The sequence below is a fragment of the Aspergillus costaricaensis genome (assembly GCF_003184835.1).
Source record: "Aspergillus costaricaensis CBS 115574 unplaced genomic scaffold BO79scaffold_4, whole genome shotgun sequence".
NCBI classification, from domain to species: domain Eukaryota; kingdom Fungi; phylum Ascomycota; class Eurotiomycetes; order Eurotiales; family Aspergillaceae; genus Aspergillus; species Aspergillus costaricensis.
Window position 1 is genome coordinate 866,196 of NW_020291804.1, and position 16,188 is coordinate 882,383.

A 16,188-nucleotide genomic window follows, 5' to 3' on the forward strand; every position below is an offset into this window, starting at 1 on the left:
AGAGAGCGGGAAGAAGCAACATTACCGGGATACTTATGTGCATTCCAGTAAAGGGAAGAAGGAAAAGATAAGAGGGGAGGAAAAAATAGTCAATTATAAGCATTTGCATGAATTTGGAAATAAAGAATGTGCAAGGTACTAATGTCACAAATCAGACAGATGAGCAAATGCTGCCGACCCGTCAAATGGACATATGCAAGGCTTGATGGATCAAAAACACGATGAAAAGAGAACACACGAGAGGGAACTACTGTCCGAAAGGAGAGCTCAAAATCATAGTTGTCGATAGTACATATATTGGATGCTTCTTCTCAGCGGGTTGTCGTTAAGAGTTCCTTTCTCATTGCCACATCACCCTCCGCTTCTCAAACTTCGTGCAGACAGCTATCCACGCCACTCTGGCATTACCCGGGAGGCATGACCATAAGATAGCAGTCCACTCAGAGTATCTTAGAGCATGATAAATCCTGCAGCAGCGAGGACCCCAGCAGCCATACCTCCAGAAAGCTGGACGACCGGAGCGGCGGCGCCCGAGTGAGTAGCAGATGCTGCAGCCGCAGTAGCGGATTCGGAGTCCGAACCAGAGTTTGACTTCGATTTTGAGTCCGCGTCGGTCGATGTCGTGGTGGTCGGGCGAGCTGATGCCTTGGTGATGTATGACCTGGTGAAAGAAGCTGAGGAGCTGGCAATGGCGGAGCTAGAAATGGCGGAGCTAGAGACACGACGGCTAGAACTTGCCATATGGCTTGGCGAAGCGGAAGAGCTGGGATGGAATCTGGCGCTGCTACTGCTGCTGATGATGACAGCACTGCTGCTGGCTGTATGAAGGGGGCTGGACGAGATGGAGGTCGGAGTTGGTGCCAGCGGCGTGGATGCGACATGCGTGCTTGAGACGGGCACAGGTGTTTCTGTAGGTACAGCCTGCACCGCAGCAGAGGCGAACGGGGCGAAGGCCGCACAGGTAACGAGAAGGACCTTGGAGAGATACATCTTATTGGCTGCGTATGTATATGGTTTGCGAATCAGAACGCTGACTGGGATCGATATGCCACGCGGACGTGTAGTATGCACTAGAGAAACCAGGCTGAAGTATTGATGTTGATGTTTATATAGCGTTGAAAAGCACTGGCGCTCTATGGAACCTTGATAGAGACGATAGCTAGTAGCTGATGATTTTGAAGAAGTCTAAAGAGCGAATGGAGCTGGAAGGAATGGCAGCTCTGGTGGTTTGCGTATGTATGAAGAAGGAGCGACAGCGCAGCTGGTGAACTCCAGTTAGAAATGCTCAGGAAGAAGGTGCGAAGAAGAAGAAGAATAGGGGGGAAAGGGAAAGACAGACGGGCTGAATTGAGAGACAATGGAGCTGCCAAGGGGAAGAAAGGAGGAGTCAGATCTGACAGATGTCTGATGGGGCAGTCTGCCGTGCCCACTTTTGCTACGTACTTTGGAGGGGGAGGGTCATCGCCAGTGGATCCGGTCAGCAGGGAGACACGTCCAGATCATTGGGTGGCGGATGAAACCCGAATGAGGCGTGAAAAGATTGCATATCTGGGCCTTGAAGACGGGCTTCTAGACCCTTGTTGCGGGAGGCCCTTGAAACGTGGCCAGCTCAATCAGGATGGCGACGCATATGCATGGCTGAGATGACGATCCCGGTGGAGAGGCTGCAACGGTTCTGCGTAATTAACCTTTAAGCTCATCCCTTGACCCGTGGGAAAAGCAAGATCATCAGGTGCTTTCGTGGCAATAGATCGAGACTGACATGGATGAAGCTATGATTGGGGATGATGAGTGCAGGATCGAGGGTGGGGGTTCAAGGCACACACAATTTAATTAATCTGTTGCAAGTGGAGTCCGACCTGGGCTCTGCAAAGCCGAACACCAAGAAAATCAAAATGGAATGGAATGGAATGAGACAAAATGATATTAATAGCCGTTCTTCTAACTTCAACGCCAAGCACGTGGGTATCTTCTGCTGTGGGATCGTCTAAAACTATTATAGTGATGAATAGAGCGCAGTCCAATGAAGGAATAACATAATAAAGGTTTGAATGATGTGGTCGGTTGGGGGCACCTTACTCGTCTCTAGTAAGAGCAGGACCAACTACGTCCATACAATGCCCACCACCACGGCCACCATCATCCAATATCCAGATCCATGAACACCAAAGTGAGTTGCAGCCGAATCGGCGGCAGTCGTCCCGTTGGCCAGGGTGCCGTTGATATAGATTGATTCCGTGCCGTTCACATCAACCACCTTGGCCACGCTCGTATTCCTAGGTTGAGTTCCATTGAATAAGGACTCATAGTAAGTGCTGTTACTATTTTCATCGCATCCACATTCCAAGTACTGTTGGCAAATGCAGTTCACGGGTAATGACTCGTTTTTGTGCGAGGTATCGTTCATATAGTGGTAGTGATAGCTGTAAGGGTAGACGTATGCCCCATATAACCAAAGGCCCGGGAAGTAGAGAGGTACAATGGCCGCTGGCAAGAGAAAAGGCGTCAACCCCAAACGTGATCGTGCCCCTGCTGTATAAGGGGCAGTGGCACCACCTGCGTAGTAGTAGCCACCTCCATACGCCGGACGGGTTCCAGAACCACTGCGGGATGTGCCCCCGACATTGCTTGAAGAGCTGGTGGAGCTTGTTAGCCTCAATGTCTTCTCTTTCCAATCAACTGACATTTACTCACCTGGTTCTTGAGCTACTTCCACTACTTCCGCTGTTCCCTGTGCGTCCACTGCTGCTGCTGCTGCTCCCTCCACTACCACTTCGACCACCACTTCCTCCTCCACTGCGCCCTCCCCCGCCACCGCCCCCACGCCGCTTAACTAGATCCAACAATGATGAAGAATCTGCGGAGAGAGTAGGATCTCGGGTTGCAGGCGGAATGCTGAGTGCGGTGACAAGGGTGATGAGAAAGAGGGCCAGCGCAGTGGCAACTGATATTATCTTCATAACAGATGAAATTGGATAGTGCGGGGTTAAGTGATGTTAAAAGAATCTTTGTTGCACGCCAACACAACCATGCAAGGGTGCTCGTCAAAAGTAACACAAGCTGCAAGTCGGTGCACTGCAGAAGATCGATAACCGAGGTCCAGTGACTATCGTAACAGTGTTTGTCTGTCTGCTTGGTGCTGCAGAAGGTGAATAAATAATCTAGGCGTCAGAGCAGGACAAAGAGGAAGAGAGAGGATTAATATATGATAAAGAGATTCTTTCTGAGTAAGAGTTTGAGAAGGATAAAGGCGCAGCAGCATTGAGACTGAGAGTTTTTGCTGATGAAAGGAGACTTGCCGAGCACCAACTCCCCACCAGAGATTAAGCTTCCACTATGCATGCAGCCCCGTTGGGTTGATCTCCACAACACAAGGGTAGGAGTTCGGAATTCTGCTGTATTGAGAATAGAGGGATGGCATCAAATGGACCCTGCATATCTTCAGATGCATGGTAACATGTGGCTGAGTGGAAGGTAATACAAAAGAAAGATCCCTGGGTCCACTATCTCTGCGCCTCAAAGTGGCAATGCTAACCCAAACCCATTCAACAGTCCAATTCATGGACTAAATAGTTACTTGTCTCCTCGGATCCTACGATGGAAAACTAGTTACTTAATAGCCTTCCTTACTCAGCAGTTCTTGCATTTACTTTCCTATCATCTGCCTTCGTAGTACAGCCTTATTGAACACGAGCAGCTTAGTTTCTTGGCCTAGTCCTCGCCACCTAGTGGCGTATGGCTGAATTCATTCAATCATCATCTGGAATCTAAGAGGTCATCCTGTGATACTTATGTCTTCCAACAAGATTTGGTATGCATCCACTAATGAGTTATCTGATGACCTCCGACAGAGCCTCATCATCAACTCCGCTTGGTGCCGAACAACCGAGCCTGGCTCGGCTTGGAGTGCACAGCCCCCTTCTGGGAAATTACCTTTCCTCATTGTTGTTGTTGTTGTTGTGGCTTCACAAGGGGCCTGTACACGGGTTCCCACATCTGTGCCCGAATCCACTCTTCTAATTCATCTTCATTCGCGGGAATTCCCTCCTCTTGAGCATGCCCTTCTTCGACCGCCGTCTTAATAACTGCTTTGGCGATGTCGACGCTAAGCTCGCGTACATCCTTGACGTCAGGTAGAAGTGGTCCGTCGGGATCCTGCAGTGCCGGCGACCGCGCTGCCAATGCCTTGACTGCACCCACAAGCATCTTGTTGGACAACGTTCGTGTTCGCGACAGAACTGCGCCCAATCCGATTCCGGGAAAGCATGTCGAGTTGTTACATTCCGCTGCAAGATCAAGGGAACCAGGCATCAGCTGGGATGATCCTATCTTCGCTACGTAGTGGGAAAAGCACATACCTATCTCATACTTTCCTCCGTTGCGATCGACGGGTGGGAAAGGACTGCCGGTGGCTATCAAAGCTCGGCCATCAGTCCAACGATTGATGTCCTCAGGCTGTGCCTCGTGCAACCGAGTCGGGTTACTGAGGGGGAATATAATTGGCTTTTCGACGTGCTTCGCCATCTCGCGAATCACGTCCTCGGTGAAAGAGTTTGGCTTAGTGGATGTACCAATCAAGGCATGCGGCTTCACCTTCTTCACTACCGAAAGCAGATCGCGCGAATCTGCATCAGGCCACTCTTTGTCGTCTCGCGCAAAGGGTACTTGGGCTGGCGTCAGTTGATCTCCAAGAGATTTGACCAGAAGACCCGGTTTGTCGAGACACCTAAATTCAGAAACTCAGTAAATGTAGGGTCGAAGGAACTCCACAACCCGATGCATTTCCATACCATATCTGCTTCGAGGCTTCTTCTTTGGATTTGTGTGTTTCAGTCGCGATGGTATCAGCGAGCTGCTCCGCGATGCCAGTGCCCGCTGATCCAGATCCGAAGACGACTACACGAGCATCCTCTAACTTGATACCACCCACGTGGAATCCGGATAACAGGGCAGCCAAAGTGACACACCCAGTTCCCTGAATATCGTCATTGAAGCACGGAATACGCGATTTGAATTTATCCAAGATCCTCTTGGCGTTATGAAGGCCAAAGTCCTCGCTAAATGACGTCAGTAAAGCTCAAGATGGATGGCTGCGAGAGTTCCTATGCAACGTTGACTACTCACAAGTGTATATATGCACGGGGGAACCTCTTTCGAGCCGTTTCCACAAACTTTTCCACGAACTGGTCATATTCCTCGCCTCTAACACGCGACTGTCGCAGGCCCAGATATAGCTCGTCCTTGAGAAGTGATTCATTCTGTATTCGATGATTAGCACCTGCCTGATTGATACTTGTTGCTGCCATACATCTGTACCACAGTCTAGGACCACCGGCAATTGCCGACTTGGATGTATCCCAGCACACAACGTGGTAAGGGCCAATTTGGCAACCGAGATCAAGATGGCGCCAACGCCTTGGTCACCAATTCCTAAGATCTGTGACTGGTTAGACATGTCGTACATGGAGTGCATGCTGATGTCCAACTTACCTCCTCGCCATCGCTGACGACTATATAGTCGACTTCCTCGCCGCGACTGAAGTTGGAAAGGCATTCGTCAATCCTGTCTTGGTCCCTGATGTTCAGGAAACAGCCCTCTGGCTTCCGGAACAGTCGAGAATAGTTCTGGATTGCATCGCCTTCAGTGGGAGTGTAAATTATGCTAAGCATCTCCTTGAGATGGGTATCAATCAACTTTAATATACGTTAGTTCGCTGGTCGTCTTCGAATTTTCTAAACACACGCGGGAGGTCAATATGTATGTTACCTTGTAGTAGAGAACCTCATTCTGCGCCTTCATACTAGCCATGAACGTGTTCTTGGCCAGATCATTATCTCGACTGCTATATTGCTCGTACGCCCGCTGAACCTGCTCCTCGAGGGTCTGGATATTGGGAGGAAGCAGACCATGAAGCTTGAATATTCTGCGCTCCTCCTCCGTGAACGCCGAGCCTTTGTTGAACTGGCATGACTGCAGCGCATCTCTCCCCTACATCTGCGTCAACAATAAAATTACCCATAACTCTCTCAGGAGACCGTACCTCAAACGGGCACACCAAAGGTCCAGACGAGGCCCGAGGAAGATGACTGAACTTGGAAGATTTCGACGATGTAGACATTCTCGCAACCGACGTGAGAGATGTATGGCGCTGCAGCGAAAAAGTGGGAAATGGTGGGTTGGGTTTAAGTCTCAGGAGAAAACGAGCCATTGAATGAGAGAGGGGTCAAGACTAGCTGCGTTTGGCTGTTTCTTAAGGGGGCGCCGGGTGATCCCTGGCGATAGAGCGGATTCTTATACCCTGAAAGTCTCCCCAATCCAAGCCTGTTTATCGGATAGCCGGAAAACCGGTAAGCCGAGTGAAGATGCAGCGTAGTCAGGGCCTGAGAGGAAATTCTGGTGGAGCAATTGGATTAAGATGACGCTGATACGGCTATGACGTAGCGGCGATTCCGTGAGCTGGTGCTGGCAACGTCAAAGGACCCATCTGCCTTATACTCAGGGGCATTGATGCAATATGGGCTCCCAGTGGTAAACCCTCTGTCTGTATGCTTACACTTCCATTCTTCTGGAGTGAAAAGCCGGTTCATTGTCGATGGAAACGATTGCAGTCGATTGTTCCACGGGCATCTCGGACGATGGCACCACCATCCTTGTTCACAAGGCCTTGTCCCATCCACGATATAATGGTATCGTGTCTTTTCGATATCCAATCAGGATCCATTTCGGGCAAGCCACATCAGGGACCCATGGACAAGCTAAGCCAAGAATTGATGCGAAAGGTGCATATGTTGCGATGCTTGTCTGTTAATGGATGGGCTCGTTATCATGCTTATCGGCCATATCAAGTCACATGTCGATAAGCGAGCAAAGCAATGATGACTCATTGCTAAGTAAGCGAGCCTACAAAAAGCAAGCACGTGCGCGCCGGCTTCTTCTGTTTTTCATCTGCTCAGCCGATAATCGATTCACCCACCGTCAGAGCCACAACAACGGCAGCTTGCAGTGCCAAATACGCTGGACAGCAGTAATTGAGACTCTTAATGTGCTAGGTCATCTTTTCTGCTTCATCTAATGAAGATCCGTCGTGCTGCATGTACGGAATACCGCCAACACACATATCGAAAGAGGATTGGCACCCTATCGCAACTTTGCAATCCAGCTGTCCCAGGTTGTTAGCTCTGTTCATAGCCTTCGGGCTGGACAAACAGGGTGCTTGAGCTTCCGTCAAGGACTCTCCATTTTGGAGAACAGTCATCGCATGTCACGTCTTGTGACTGTGGCCGACTGGAGCTGGGTTGTCGGGACCCTTCGGGGTTCCGGTTTTGATTTCTTTTTTCAGGTTGCTAGAGAAATTTCTTAGGGCCTTCATAGTTCATGTTGCTCGCGTTTAAACCTTGCTACGAGAGCATGACTCCTTGCGCACCTACATACTTGGCGTAATAGTATCTTTTGATCTAGATAGATGCACTCTGCTTGTTATCCTTAAATGCGAATTGGTTACTGTTGAATGAGATGCACTTCCAATCCTTAATGTAATCCGTATTACCCAGGGCCTAGTCCAGAGGCTTCAGTATCTAATCTATAGTTTACTCTTTCCAGCAACAGCATCATCGTCGATAATCTTCACCACCACCTTCCCCCATGTCTCCCGGCCACCCAGCGCCTGCAGCGCGCGAGGCACACTCTCCAATCCTACAAAGCTCTCGTCCTTGAAGGCCGTACCCTTGAACTTGCCCTGCGCCACAAGATCGAAGATCCCCTTCCAAACCGTCTGTACCGTCTCCTTCTCAAACCGTGCATACTGGCCCCAATGCAATCCAACCAAACTGACGTTCTTCAACAACACGCGATTCAGCGCGACCTTCTCGATCTTTCCCGCTGCAAAGCCAATAACCAAAAGGCGTGCATTCCACGCCACACACTTCAGGCTCGCCTCGATCATCCCGACCGGATCATATACGATGTCCACCCCGGCCTTCCCATTCCCCGAGCGATGTTGCGCACACAACCGCTTCACCTCCTCCGGCCAGCTCTTCTCCCGATAATCAATGACATGATCCGCCCCGAATTGGCGCGCAATCTGTCGCTTCCGCTCCGTCCCGGCCGTCGCAATCACCGTCGCCCCCTTAGCTTTGGCAATCTGCACCGCGGCTAACCCGACGCCACCGGCCGCCGCATGCACGAGGACCCAGTCGCCCGGCTGGACGTTTGCGCGGTGCACAAGACCACCGTATGAGGTGGGAGCCGTGACAAAGAGGCCTGCTGCATCTTCGAAGCTCCAGCCTGCCGGCACAGGGAGAAGAGTGTGCTCTGGGGCAAGGATATGGGTAGCGTAGGCGCCTTGTGTAGCGCCAAAGACTCGGTCCCCGACTTTGAATCGCGGGGACTGCGCTTTGGTGGGCACGGCTAGGATGGTACCTGCGAACTCTGCGCCTCCAATCCAGGGTAGAGGAGGCTGGTGTTGGTATTTGCCCTGGATTTGAAGCAGGTCGAAGAAATTTGTACCTGCGGAGTGGATCTCAATCAGGTACTCCGTTGTGGATGGGGAAGGCGTGGGAAGGGTTGCGACTTGGAGATCCTGAGGCCCCTGTGTGTTGTGGGAGTAAGTCAATCTGTCCGTGGTAGAGCGGTGGCAAATCTAGTATAGGTCACTTCGTTGTTACCGACCTTGACATATTCTTTTACTTGAATGGCTCGCATGCTGACGACTGAATGGTGGCCGTGCTGTTTCTTACGGTGAAGCTGGACAACTGCAATGTAGGAATAGTGCAAAGAAAGACGGTGAGTGAGTGGGTGGGTGAGAGTGGACTGTCTTGGGATGGGGCTATTGATTGTGTTGGAGTTGCGGTCTCGATTTGGGGTCAGGACACATCCATTTGGTCTGATGGGACCCAAAGGGGGGGAAGCTTTCCCCACACCGGGGGTTGAGCCGAGGTCCGTCGTCGGATAACTGACAGAGGAAACTCCCCAACTCGGTACCTAGGCAAGTTACTTTTGCCTTACTCTACAGCATGAGCCGAGAAATCGTCGGTTGATAGATGAATGGATTATATTGTTAAGTTGACTTTATATAACTAATGTGGGAGGCCGGTGTGTGCGCCCTTGTATAATAAAATAGTTGGCATGTATGAGGGAACCAGTCCTTCATTGGCCGATCGTCCAGTCGATCTGGCCATCAATATATATGATATAGCCCGTACAAGCATCATTAACCCCATGCACACATAGACTGACAAAGGAAAATAATACAGAAAATTCCAAACTCCTTGATCCCAAACGTGGATATCATCAAAATCAGCACACTCCACCCCATGATTCGGCACAACCACAATACGCCAGGTATCCCCATGATCCAAGTGCCGGTTTCCTTGGTGTACAAAATGTAATTTTCAAATGTCCCCGCTCCTTTCCAGCGTCCAAGCAAAGAGAAGGTGAGGGTTCAAGTGAACAGCAAAGACGAGATGCAAAAAGTACAAGTGAGAAGAATAGATCAACCTCAAAAAATGTGTCAAGGTGACTAGACCAATGTATGCAAACCAAGGGTCCAGTATGAGAAAATATTAGTTTCACACAAATAAAGCGACGTGCTCCTGGTAATGCTTAAAAGTCGATGCTCTGAGGCCTGTGCACAAGTGGCTCAGGTCCAGGATACGGGTAGAGGGGCGCACACATAGCAGGATGTTGACCATGGGGATAGAAAGCGGACGGAGACACGATCCCCATGGCGGGTTGACCAGCCGACTTCGGTTGGATAGAAGCCTTCCGGTCAAGCGGCCGTGTTTGCGAGCCCTTCTGATCCAATCTCGGATGCCCGCCAGCGGTATCCTGAACATATGGAGCAGACATTGCACGCTTCCATGACTGAGGCCCCTCGTGTAGGTCAGCCATATGTTGCCGCCCGATACTAGAAGGCGGCGGTGTCTGGGCGTGTGGTGTCATCAGGTGCATGGCGGGATCGATAGGAGGGCTCAATGGTGCCGCAGTGTAGAATGGACTGCCAGCCTCAAGAGGCATCGAGTACCACTGAGGAATTGACCACTGAATTGGTCCAGCTGTTGTCGCGGGTGTTTGCATGCAGTCCGTGGTGACAGCAAAGGAAGGATCATGGAAAGGCGACGCCATGCTTGATGTTTGGTTGGCCAACATGCTGTCCATCAATGGCGACGTGTGCGGTGAGTCATATGAGTTGGAGCTAGGAAGGACCATCACGGAAGAGGCGTGGGAAGGATCCCGCTGCTTCTGGGAAGGGCTCATCATGGGAGCCCACACATTGGAGATGTTTTGTCCATCAAGGCAAACTGTAGTAGGGAGGTCCTCATGGTGCGTGTATGCACTATTGGCCATGTACCATTCCGGTTCGGTGACAGAGATGTCTGATGCGACTGAGCGAAGAGGGGGGCGTGCTTTAGGGGAGACTGTGGAGGACTGGGCCTTTGGGGATGCATCTTCTTGACCACTGTCATCTCCGGTAGTCTCCTGTTGGCTGTCGTCGGATTTCTTGCGTGTCTGGCGAGAGGGCTTGGTGACCCTCCACTTCTTCAATCTACTCCGCAGCTGAGTTTCACTTGGAGGCAGAGTTAGCACACCGGTGGAAACCCATTTGAGATATTTCCAAGAACCTCTTCTCACCTTGGGTTGAAATCATCAGAACGGATTTGCTTGATGACCTGCTTCAAAGGCCATTCTTCATCCTTGTATAACTTGGCAATCAGAGCCTTCTTCCTCTCCCACACGTCAGATGGGATTGAGTTCTTCATATTCAGTTACTTCTTGTTGAAGATGTAAGTTTTGGAGTTGGGAAGGAGAGAAGGATATTGAAGTATGAAGATGAGAGAGAGAGGTAAGGCCTCAGGACTCTTAAGGTTCAATGACTGGTTGAACCGTGTAAAGAAAAAAATGAAAAGAGGGACGGAGAGAGAAGACACTTGAGAGGCCTTATGAGAAGAGAGAAGGTAGATGATATACACAGATGAGATAGGGAAGAGGAAGATCAGGGATGATATAGTAGGATGATCGGGGAGGATCTCAGGATATATGTACTCCGTAGTCGGGGGGGTTTGTGTTCCATGTAGGAAGAGGAAGAGGGTCCGGAGCAAAGTACCCAATAGAGAGAAAGGACCAGTGGGAAATCCCCCCAGGTACACACTAAGGTTGCTAGGAGGAGAGGAAGTACGGAGGGAATGAATGAAGTGGGTGTGGATAGGGACCCACGCTGGAGAAAGACGCCATCGCTCCGGCCTACGGGGCTTTAGACTCTATGGAGGAGAGAAATGAGAGTGGATGAGGGGGGACAATGAGGGAAGAGAGTGTAAGTGAGTGAGTGAGTGAGTGAGTGAATGCAGGAGGGAGGCAGAAGTGGAGCCCTGAAAAAGAGTGGATATGGGACACTGGATGGTGCAAGAAAGAATGGATGGGTCCAGGAAAAGGTACTCCATGAGCGATAGCGACGGACGCTCGTGCGCCTCCCCAGCAAAGAAAAAATAAAAAATAAATAAAAAATAGAAAAAGAAAAATCCTGAAAAAGAAAAAGGAAAAAAGGAAAGAAAGCCAGCCAGAGAGAACGAACGCATGGGAGATCGACGATGGCCAGGGAACGGCATCGGCCATGCGGCCCCATTGGGCAAGAACTGAGTGGGGTCCCCTTTCGGCCGGACTTTTTAGCTGCTTCTGCTGCTGGTGGTACGCCCATTGTCTCGGGTCCTGTCATTCAGGTTTAATCCAGGAGCGCTTTTTCCATGGTCTTGGGTTGGAGCCCTGAAGTAAGCTTTTCCGTCGATCCCCGGGTCATGATTTGGAGAAGCAACCAAAGGCGAAAGTGCGCGTGCAATTCACGCCAGCCATTACCGTGGAGGACGACGATGGCAAATGAATGGAAGGGGAAATACCCCGGAGGCGAGACAATTGGCTCTTCTTTGCGTCGAAAAGAGGAAGAAAAGTAAGGATCACCTATCTCTTTAACCACCGGCACTGGCTATGGCACGCGCTGGCCTGGTTTGTACCATTCGATCTCCTATCTTCTATCTTCTTTTCCTATTCTTTCTCTATCTCACTTATCCGATAACCCGTGGTAGGCAGTCATGGATCAGGTACCCAAAACCATCGTTGGAGAGCGCCCCCATCGCTGCCTTCTTCTTATCGATGTGGTCAACAATATTACAGTATCAATACTTCTAAAATTTACACTGCGCAAGAATGAAATAAGAAATGAGATCATGATAATATTAATAATAAAAAAAATAATAATAATGGAAACTGATGGATCATCTTTCTCCAAGGTAGACTAAATCAGTACCTAGTAGTTAATCGCGGGATATCTTGTCAGTCAGTTCATGTCACCTGCTTACTTCCTTTTGCTCTCTTTCTCTTTATGTCTTCCTGCTGCAGTTGGGTCCTTTGGCCCCTCCTTTCTGCCCCGTCTTGCTCCGCAACGCATTGTTCTCATTGGGCTGCTTGGTTGTCATCCCGTCAATAGTGCCAGTTGACTTATACATCCTTCACTAAACTACTACTTACTACGACTAAGTAAGTTCTTCCGTTCTCCCTTGCTCCATGTCAAACTGACGGCTCCTTCAATCGCCTCCCCCTGGCACTTTGCTTTTTCCTTTTTCACACTTCGCTCTGCAATTTTTAAATTAATTTACTAGAATTAGTACTTTTCTAATTTATTTTTATTTTTACTTTTAGCCTGTTGCGCGTATCTCTATTTGCCCCTCAAGTCATTTAGAACTCAGATCGATCTAGTCTTAAAAATTGCACAATGGAGGTACTCCCAATTTGGCATTGATGGTCCGATCAAACAAACCCAATCTCCTGCTGGGATCAAGAAGAAAGGAGGGGGGAGGGGATGGGGAAAACCGCTGAAGGAGGGAAATTAACGGATACTGAGATCATGGATGGGTGATGCCCACGTTCCCAAACACCCAACAAACACAAATCCAGACCGCGGGGACAGTAGGCACCTCGTTCGCCATCGCGGGCGATCTCTCTAGTAGTAGTTAGTTAGTCCTTTCGTCCTTAGTCACTCCTGGCCTTACCGTACCTAGTGCGCCGTACTTTAGTGCGCGACTTAGTGGCCCTAAAGGAGGATCTCTCCTTCCGATCAGGAGTCTAAACTGGGTCGAGAACTTGGCGCATCTGTCGAACTGCCTGTTTCGGAAAGCAGGTGACTGTGAAGGAGGCAACGGATCCGGAGAGGAAAATCAAATTCACCCTGCCCACTAAACTAAATATACACTGGCCTGGATAACAGCCTAAGAGGAGGTAGTAGTAGTATCTACTACTACACTTTACCTACCGGAGAGGATATCGCAGATAGAACTAAAGTAGTGCGGGCGGAATAGATGTAGATGAGATCCGGCACAGGCCAGGATCCTTAGTTGCTTACCTAGTACCTTGCTACAATCCCTACTACACCTGTAGGTGCAGGTGCATCGGGAATTGTCAAAAGAGCTACGAGGGGCGAGCTGCAATGCCATGCAATGCCATGCGCAGTGATGCGACATTTGGTACCTTGGTTCAGCACGAGCTGATTGGTATCTTCTCCGATCGCGCCGCTGATGAAACTTGGGGGATCCAGCTGATGCTGGTTACTACTTACTGTCAATGATCGGTCCTTTTGACTCATTGGATCGGAAATTCCCTCGATCAATTCGAACCACCCCAAGGGTTGTTGTAACCAGTGCAGTTAGTGGTGGTGGTTTATGCCTCAAGAGACTATCGAGTCATCCCACATGAGGTACATCATTTGTATCTTGTATTTTAGATGTAAATACTGCCCCCTCAGTGAGGGTTTCCGGGGGAGTTGATTGGTAAATACCAACTGATTCTTGTAACTCTTTATAATACTCGTCAAATTGGGGTACCCGCCAGCTAGGTCTACTATCGATTATATCTCTCTCTTGAAGTCAGTATTTCTTTTTCCCTTTCTCTTCAACATTTCGTTATCATCAATCATTTCGCTGGTACGTTATCTTTCGTCTACTTACGTTCTGCAGCAAATGCCATCTTCCGGACGTTACCGAGGGTGTTGTATCTCCGTGGGATGCCGCGGGCATGTTGGCCGAATCCAATTTTGACAGGTTCCCTTTAAGTTCTGGGTCGGGTCAAGTCGTTGACTGGCTGGAACCAGGTGCTGTCTGTAGCCACTCGTCTCGTTTCCCCCTCACCCGTTCTTTGTCAAATTATGGTCCATCGCCGCAGATGGGGCGAGTCTGGTCACGGGAAGTAAATCGGCAGCAGAATGTTTCTCCTCAGCCGCAGAGCAAGCCAGCACGCAGAAAAAGTACGCCCCAACAGGAGGCAACATCGGCAGAAACTCTCAGTATGATCATGCTTTTTCTGCATCTTCCATTCGATGCGACAATTCTCTGCTGGGTTACGTGCTAGTATCTTTCTTCTTTCTTCTTTCTCCTTCCGAGCTGTTCGGGAGGAGCTGAAGGTCCAGAAGCAATTATCTGCGTGCATACATGGCCGCATCGATCTCGGCAGTCACAATGCATAGTCGAGATTTTCTGCAGCTGGAAGATACTAAGTATGAACCTACACACGGACCAAAGTACATACCCAAGGGGCGATGATAATCTTACAGCTGGGTCGAGCCCTCGCCCACTGCTGCAGCAAAAAGGAATTGTACATGCGTCTCTTCCGACACGAGCTGTGACTGAGTAAGTCATTGAAGATGAGAACTACTATGTAGTAACCATGCATTTCGGTAAATATGCCGCTTTCTTCCTAGTATCATACATCAGACCCTGTGTGTAGATCAAAATCATTTGACGGCGCTTAAACCGGAAGATCAAAACCTGACCAGGTAAGAGCAGGTGAAAGTCTCAAACAGACTCTAGCCGTTAGGAACTCTCTTTCTTCTTAATATTATTCCAAAGATGTCATTCATAGCTTCGAGATTCGGCTCACGTTTCCAGACCGAAAACAAGGAGGTAGTAAAGGGCCTCGGATAAAAGGCCGATTTCCAGCGGAATTCCACTAACACTGGAAGGGAAATCGCGCCTAGGCAGCACTGGCCAGTGCAAATTTTCGCCCGTTCACGCGCTATCGACGATTGTGCTGAACTGCGGCCAGTGCCAGCAGTGCCAGGAGATGTAGGGGGAAATAGTGTGCGGACTAATGCCACCTAGTTCCTGACGGAAGTGGAGTGCGCAATCCGTCCCGCCAGCAGCATCCTCCTCCTCCTCCTCCTCCCCTCCTCCTCCACCACTACAAACTACTGTCATCATCACTTTGATTTCACCAACTAATCTATCTCTGCCCCCTCCGAGTCTCAGGATGGAAAAATAAACTAAGATTGCCCATCCAGACGCCTCTCGCGGTCGACTTGTCTAAACCCCATCAGCAGGTCGCACGCTCAAATTGATCTGGGGAGGCAGAGAGGGGGGGGCAAATCCATCTTGCACTGAGTGGATCTACCACTGATCTTCCCGAGGCCCCTCCCCTCGATGGATTGTGGCCGTCTTGTCTTGCCCGCCCGGATTTCACCTTTCGGACCGGCCCAATCCAAAGCTGCAAAACACACCTCCGAAGAAGGCAACCTCCTTCTGCGCAACCAGGTTCACCTGCATTCTAGATACAATCCCAGTATGAGGGGTTTAACCAGCTCAACCGTTCACTAGGCTCTTCTCTCGTGCGCGGGTTCTGCGGTCTTCTTCTTTTGATTAAATGCCGATAAGGTTGCGTCCTACAGTTTTCTGATACATCACCTCGGGGATTGCCTGATGCGTAGCTCTGCTGCAACCACCTGGGACGGTGTGGCACCTTGACAAGCGATCAGGACGAAGCCCTCCCGCTACAATGCGTTCCTAATTAATTACAGCAAGCGACTGGTCACATTGCCACCCTCGTGCGAAGGGCGCACTCCACAAGCGAGCACTGACCTTCGGCTGCTGGTTTGTCTACCGTAAAATTCCTCTGCACTCTGCAGGTGTTTAATTTCGGGTCTTCAGGACGTGCGAACAGGAGATGGCCGATTTCAGGAAAAAAAAAAAAAAAAAAAAAAAAAAAAAAAAAAAAAAAAAAAAAAAAAATAATTATAAATAGATTTTATTATAAATTCTCGTTCGGGTCCTATATCAAGCATCAATAGGCCCGTCCAGTCGCTTTGTACAGACGGGAAAGCAGACTGCGAGCCTTCGGAACGGATGATTTTCACGCTCCCGTCACCGTGGCTGGCTAGG

At 49.8% G+C, this 16,188-nt stretch overlaps 5 protein-coding genes across 5 annotated transcripts; all 5 read right to left on the bottom strand.

Annotated features, from left to right (window-relative positions):
- Positions 1-88: 88 nt before the first annotated feature.
- On the bottom strand, positions 89-1,333 carry BO79DRAFT_207193 (putative extracellular serine-rich protein). Its single transcript, XM_025682130.1, has one exon. The coding sequence runs from the start codon at positions 988-990 to the stop codon at positions 451-453; it is 540 nt and encodes a 179-aa protein (XP_025543602.1). The 5' UTR covers positions 991-1,333; the 3' UTR covers positions 89-450.
- Positions 1,334-2,104: 771 nt separating this feature from the next.
- BO79DRAFT_214194 (uncharacterized protein) lies at positions 2,105-2,960 on the bottom strand (the record flags this gene model as incomplete). Its single annotated transcript, XM_025683228.1, has 2 exons — positions 2,105-2,636; positions 2,695-2,960. 2 exons carry the CDS (start codon positions 2,958-2,960, stop codon positions 2,105-2,107), a joined length of 798 nt encoding a protein of 265 aa, XP_025543603.1.
- Positions 2,961-3,665: 705 nt separating this feature from the next.
- Positions 3,666-6,273, bottom strand: BO79DRAFT_235351 (NAD-dependent malic enzyme). Its single transcript, XM_025684470.1, has 8 exons — positions 6,042-6,273; positions 5,768-5,989; positions 5,491-5,694; positions 5,309-5,437; positions 5,125-5,258; positions 4,791-5,057; positions 4,359-4,726; positions 3,666-4,286 (listed from the first exon to the last, which is right to left on the bottom strand). Exons 1-8 carry the CDS (start codon positions 6,207-6,209, stop codon positions 3,940-3,942), a joined length of 1,839 nt encoding a protein of 612 aa, XP_025543604.1. The 5' UTR covers positions 6,210-6,273; the 3' UTR covers positions 3,666-3,939.
- A 1,253-nt stretch (positions 6,274-7,526) lies between these two features.
- BO79DRAFT_285005 (NADPH:quinone oxidoreductase family protein) lies at positions 7,527-8,825 on the bottom strand. The gene is made up of 2 exons (XM_025688308.1): positions 8,669-8,825; positions 7,527-8,588 (listed from the first exon to the last, which is right to left on the bottom strand). The coding sequence occupies exons 1-2, from the start codon at positions 8,699-8,701 to the stop codon at positions 7,581-7,583; spliced, it is 1,041 nt and encodes a 346-aa protein (XP_025543605.1). The 5' UTR covers positions 8,702-8,825; the 3' UTR covers positions 7,527-7,580.
- Positions 8,826-9,601: 776 nt separating this feature from the next.
- On the bottom strand, positions 9,602-10,758 carry BO79DRAFT_138296 (uncharacterized protein; the record flags this gene model as incomplete). Its single annotated transcript, XM_025678155.1, has 2 exons — positions 9,602-10,565; positions 10,631-10,758. The coding sequence occupies 2 exons, from the start codon at positions 10,756-10,758 to the stop codon at positions 9,602-9,604; spliced, it is 1,092 nt and encodes a 363-aa protein (XP_025543606.1).
- Between the last annotated feature and the right edge of the window lie 5,430 nt (positions 10,759-16,188).

Coding starts and splice junctions, on each gene's coding strand:
- BO79DRAFT_285005 (XM_025688308.1), bottom strand. CDS start 8,701: ATGCGAGCCATTCAAGTAAAAGAATATGTCAAG. Junction 8,589..8,668: donor AAGTAAAAGAATATGTCAAG/GTCGGTAACAAC, acceptor CACAACACACAG/GGGCCTCAGGATCTCCAAGT.
- BO79DRAFT_207193 (XM_025682130.1), bottom strand. CDS start 990: ATGTATCTCTCCAAGGTCCTTCTCGTTACCTGTGCGGCCTTCGCCCCG.
- BO79DRAFT_235351 (XM_025684470.1), bottom strand. CDS start 6,209: ATGGCTCGTTTTCTCCTGAGACTTAAACCCAACCCACCATTTCCCACT. Junction 5,695..5,767: donor ATGAGGTTCTCTACTACAAG/GTAACATACATA, acceptor CGTATATTAAAG/TTGATTGATACCCATCTCAA. Junction 5,058..5,124: donor CCCCGTGCATATATACACTT/GTGAGTAGTCAA, acceptor GACGTCATTTAG/CGAGGACTTTGGCCTTCATA.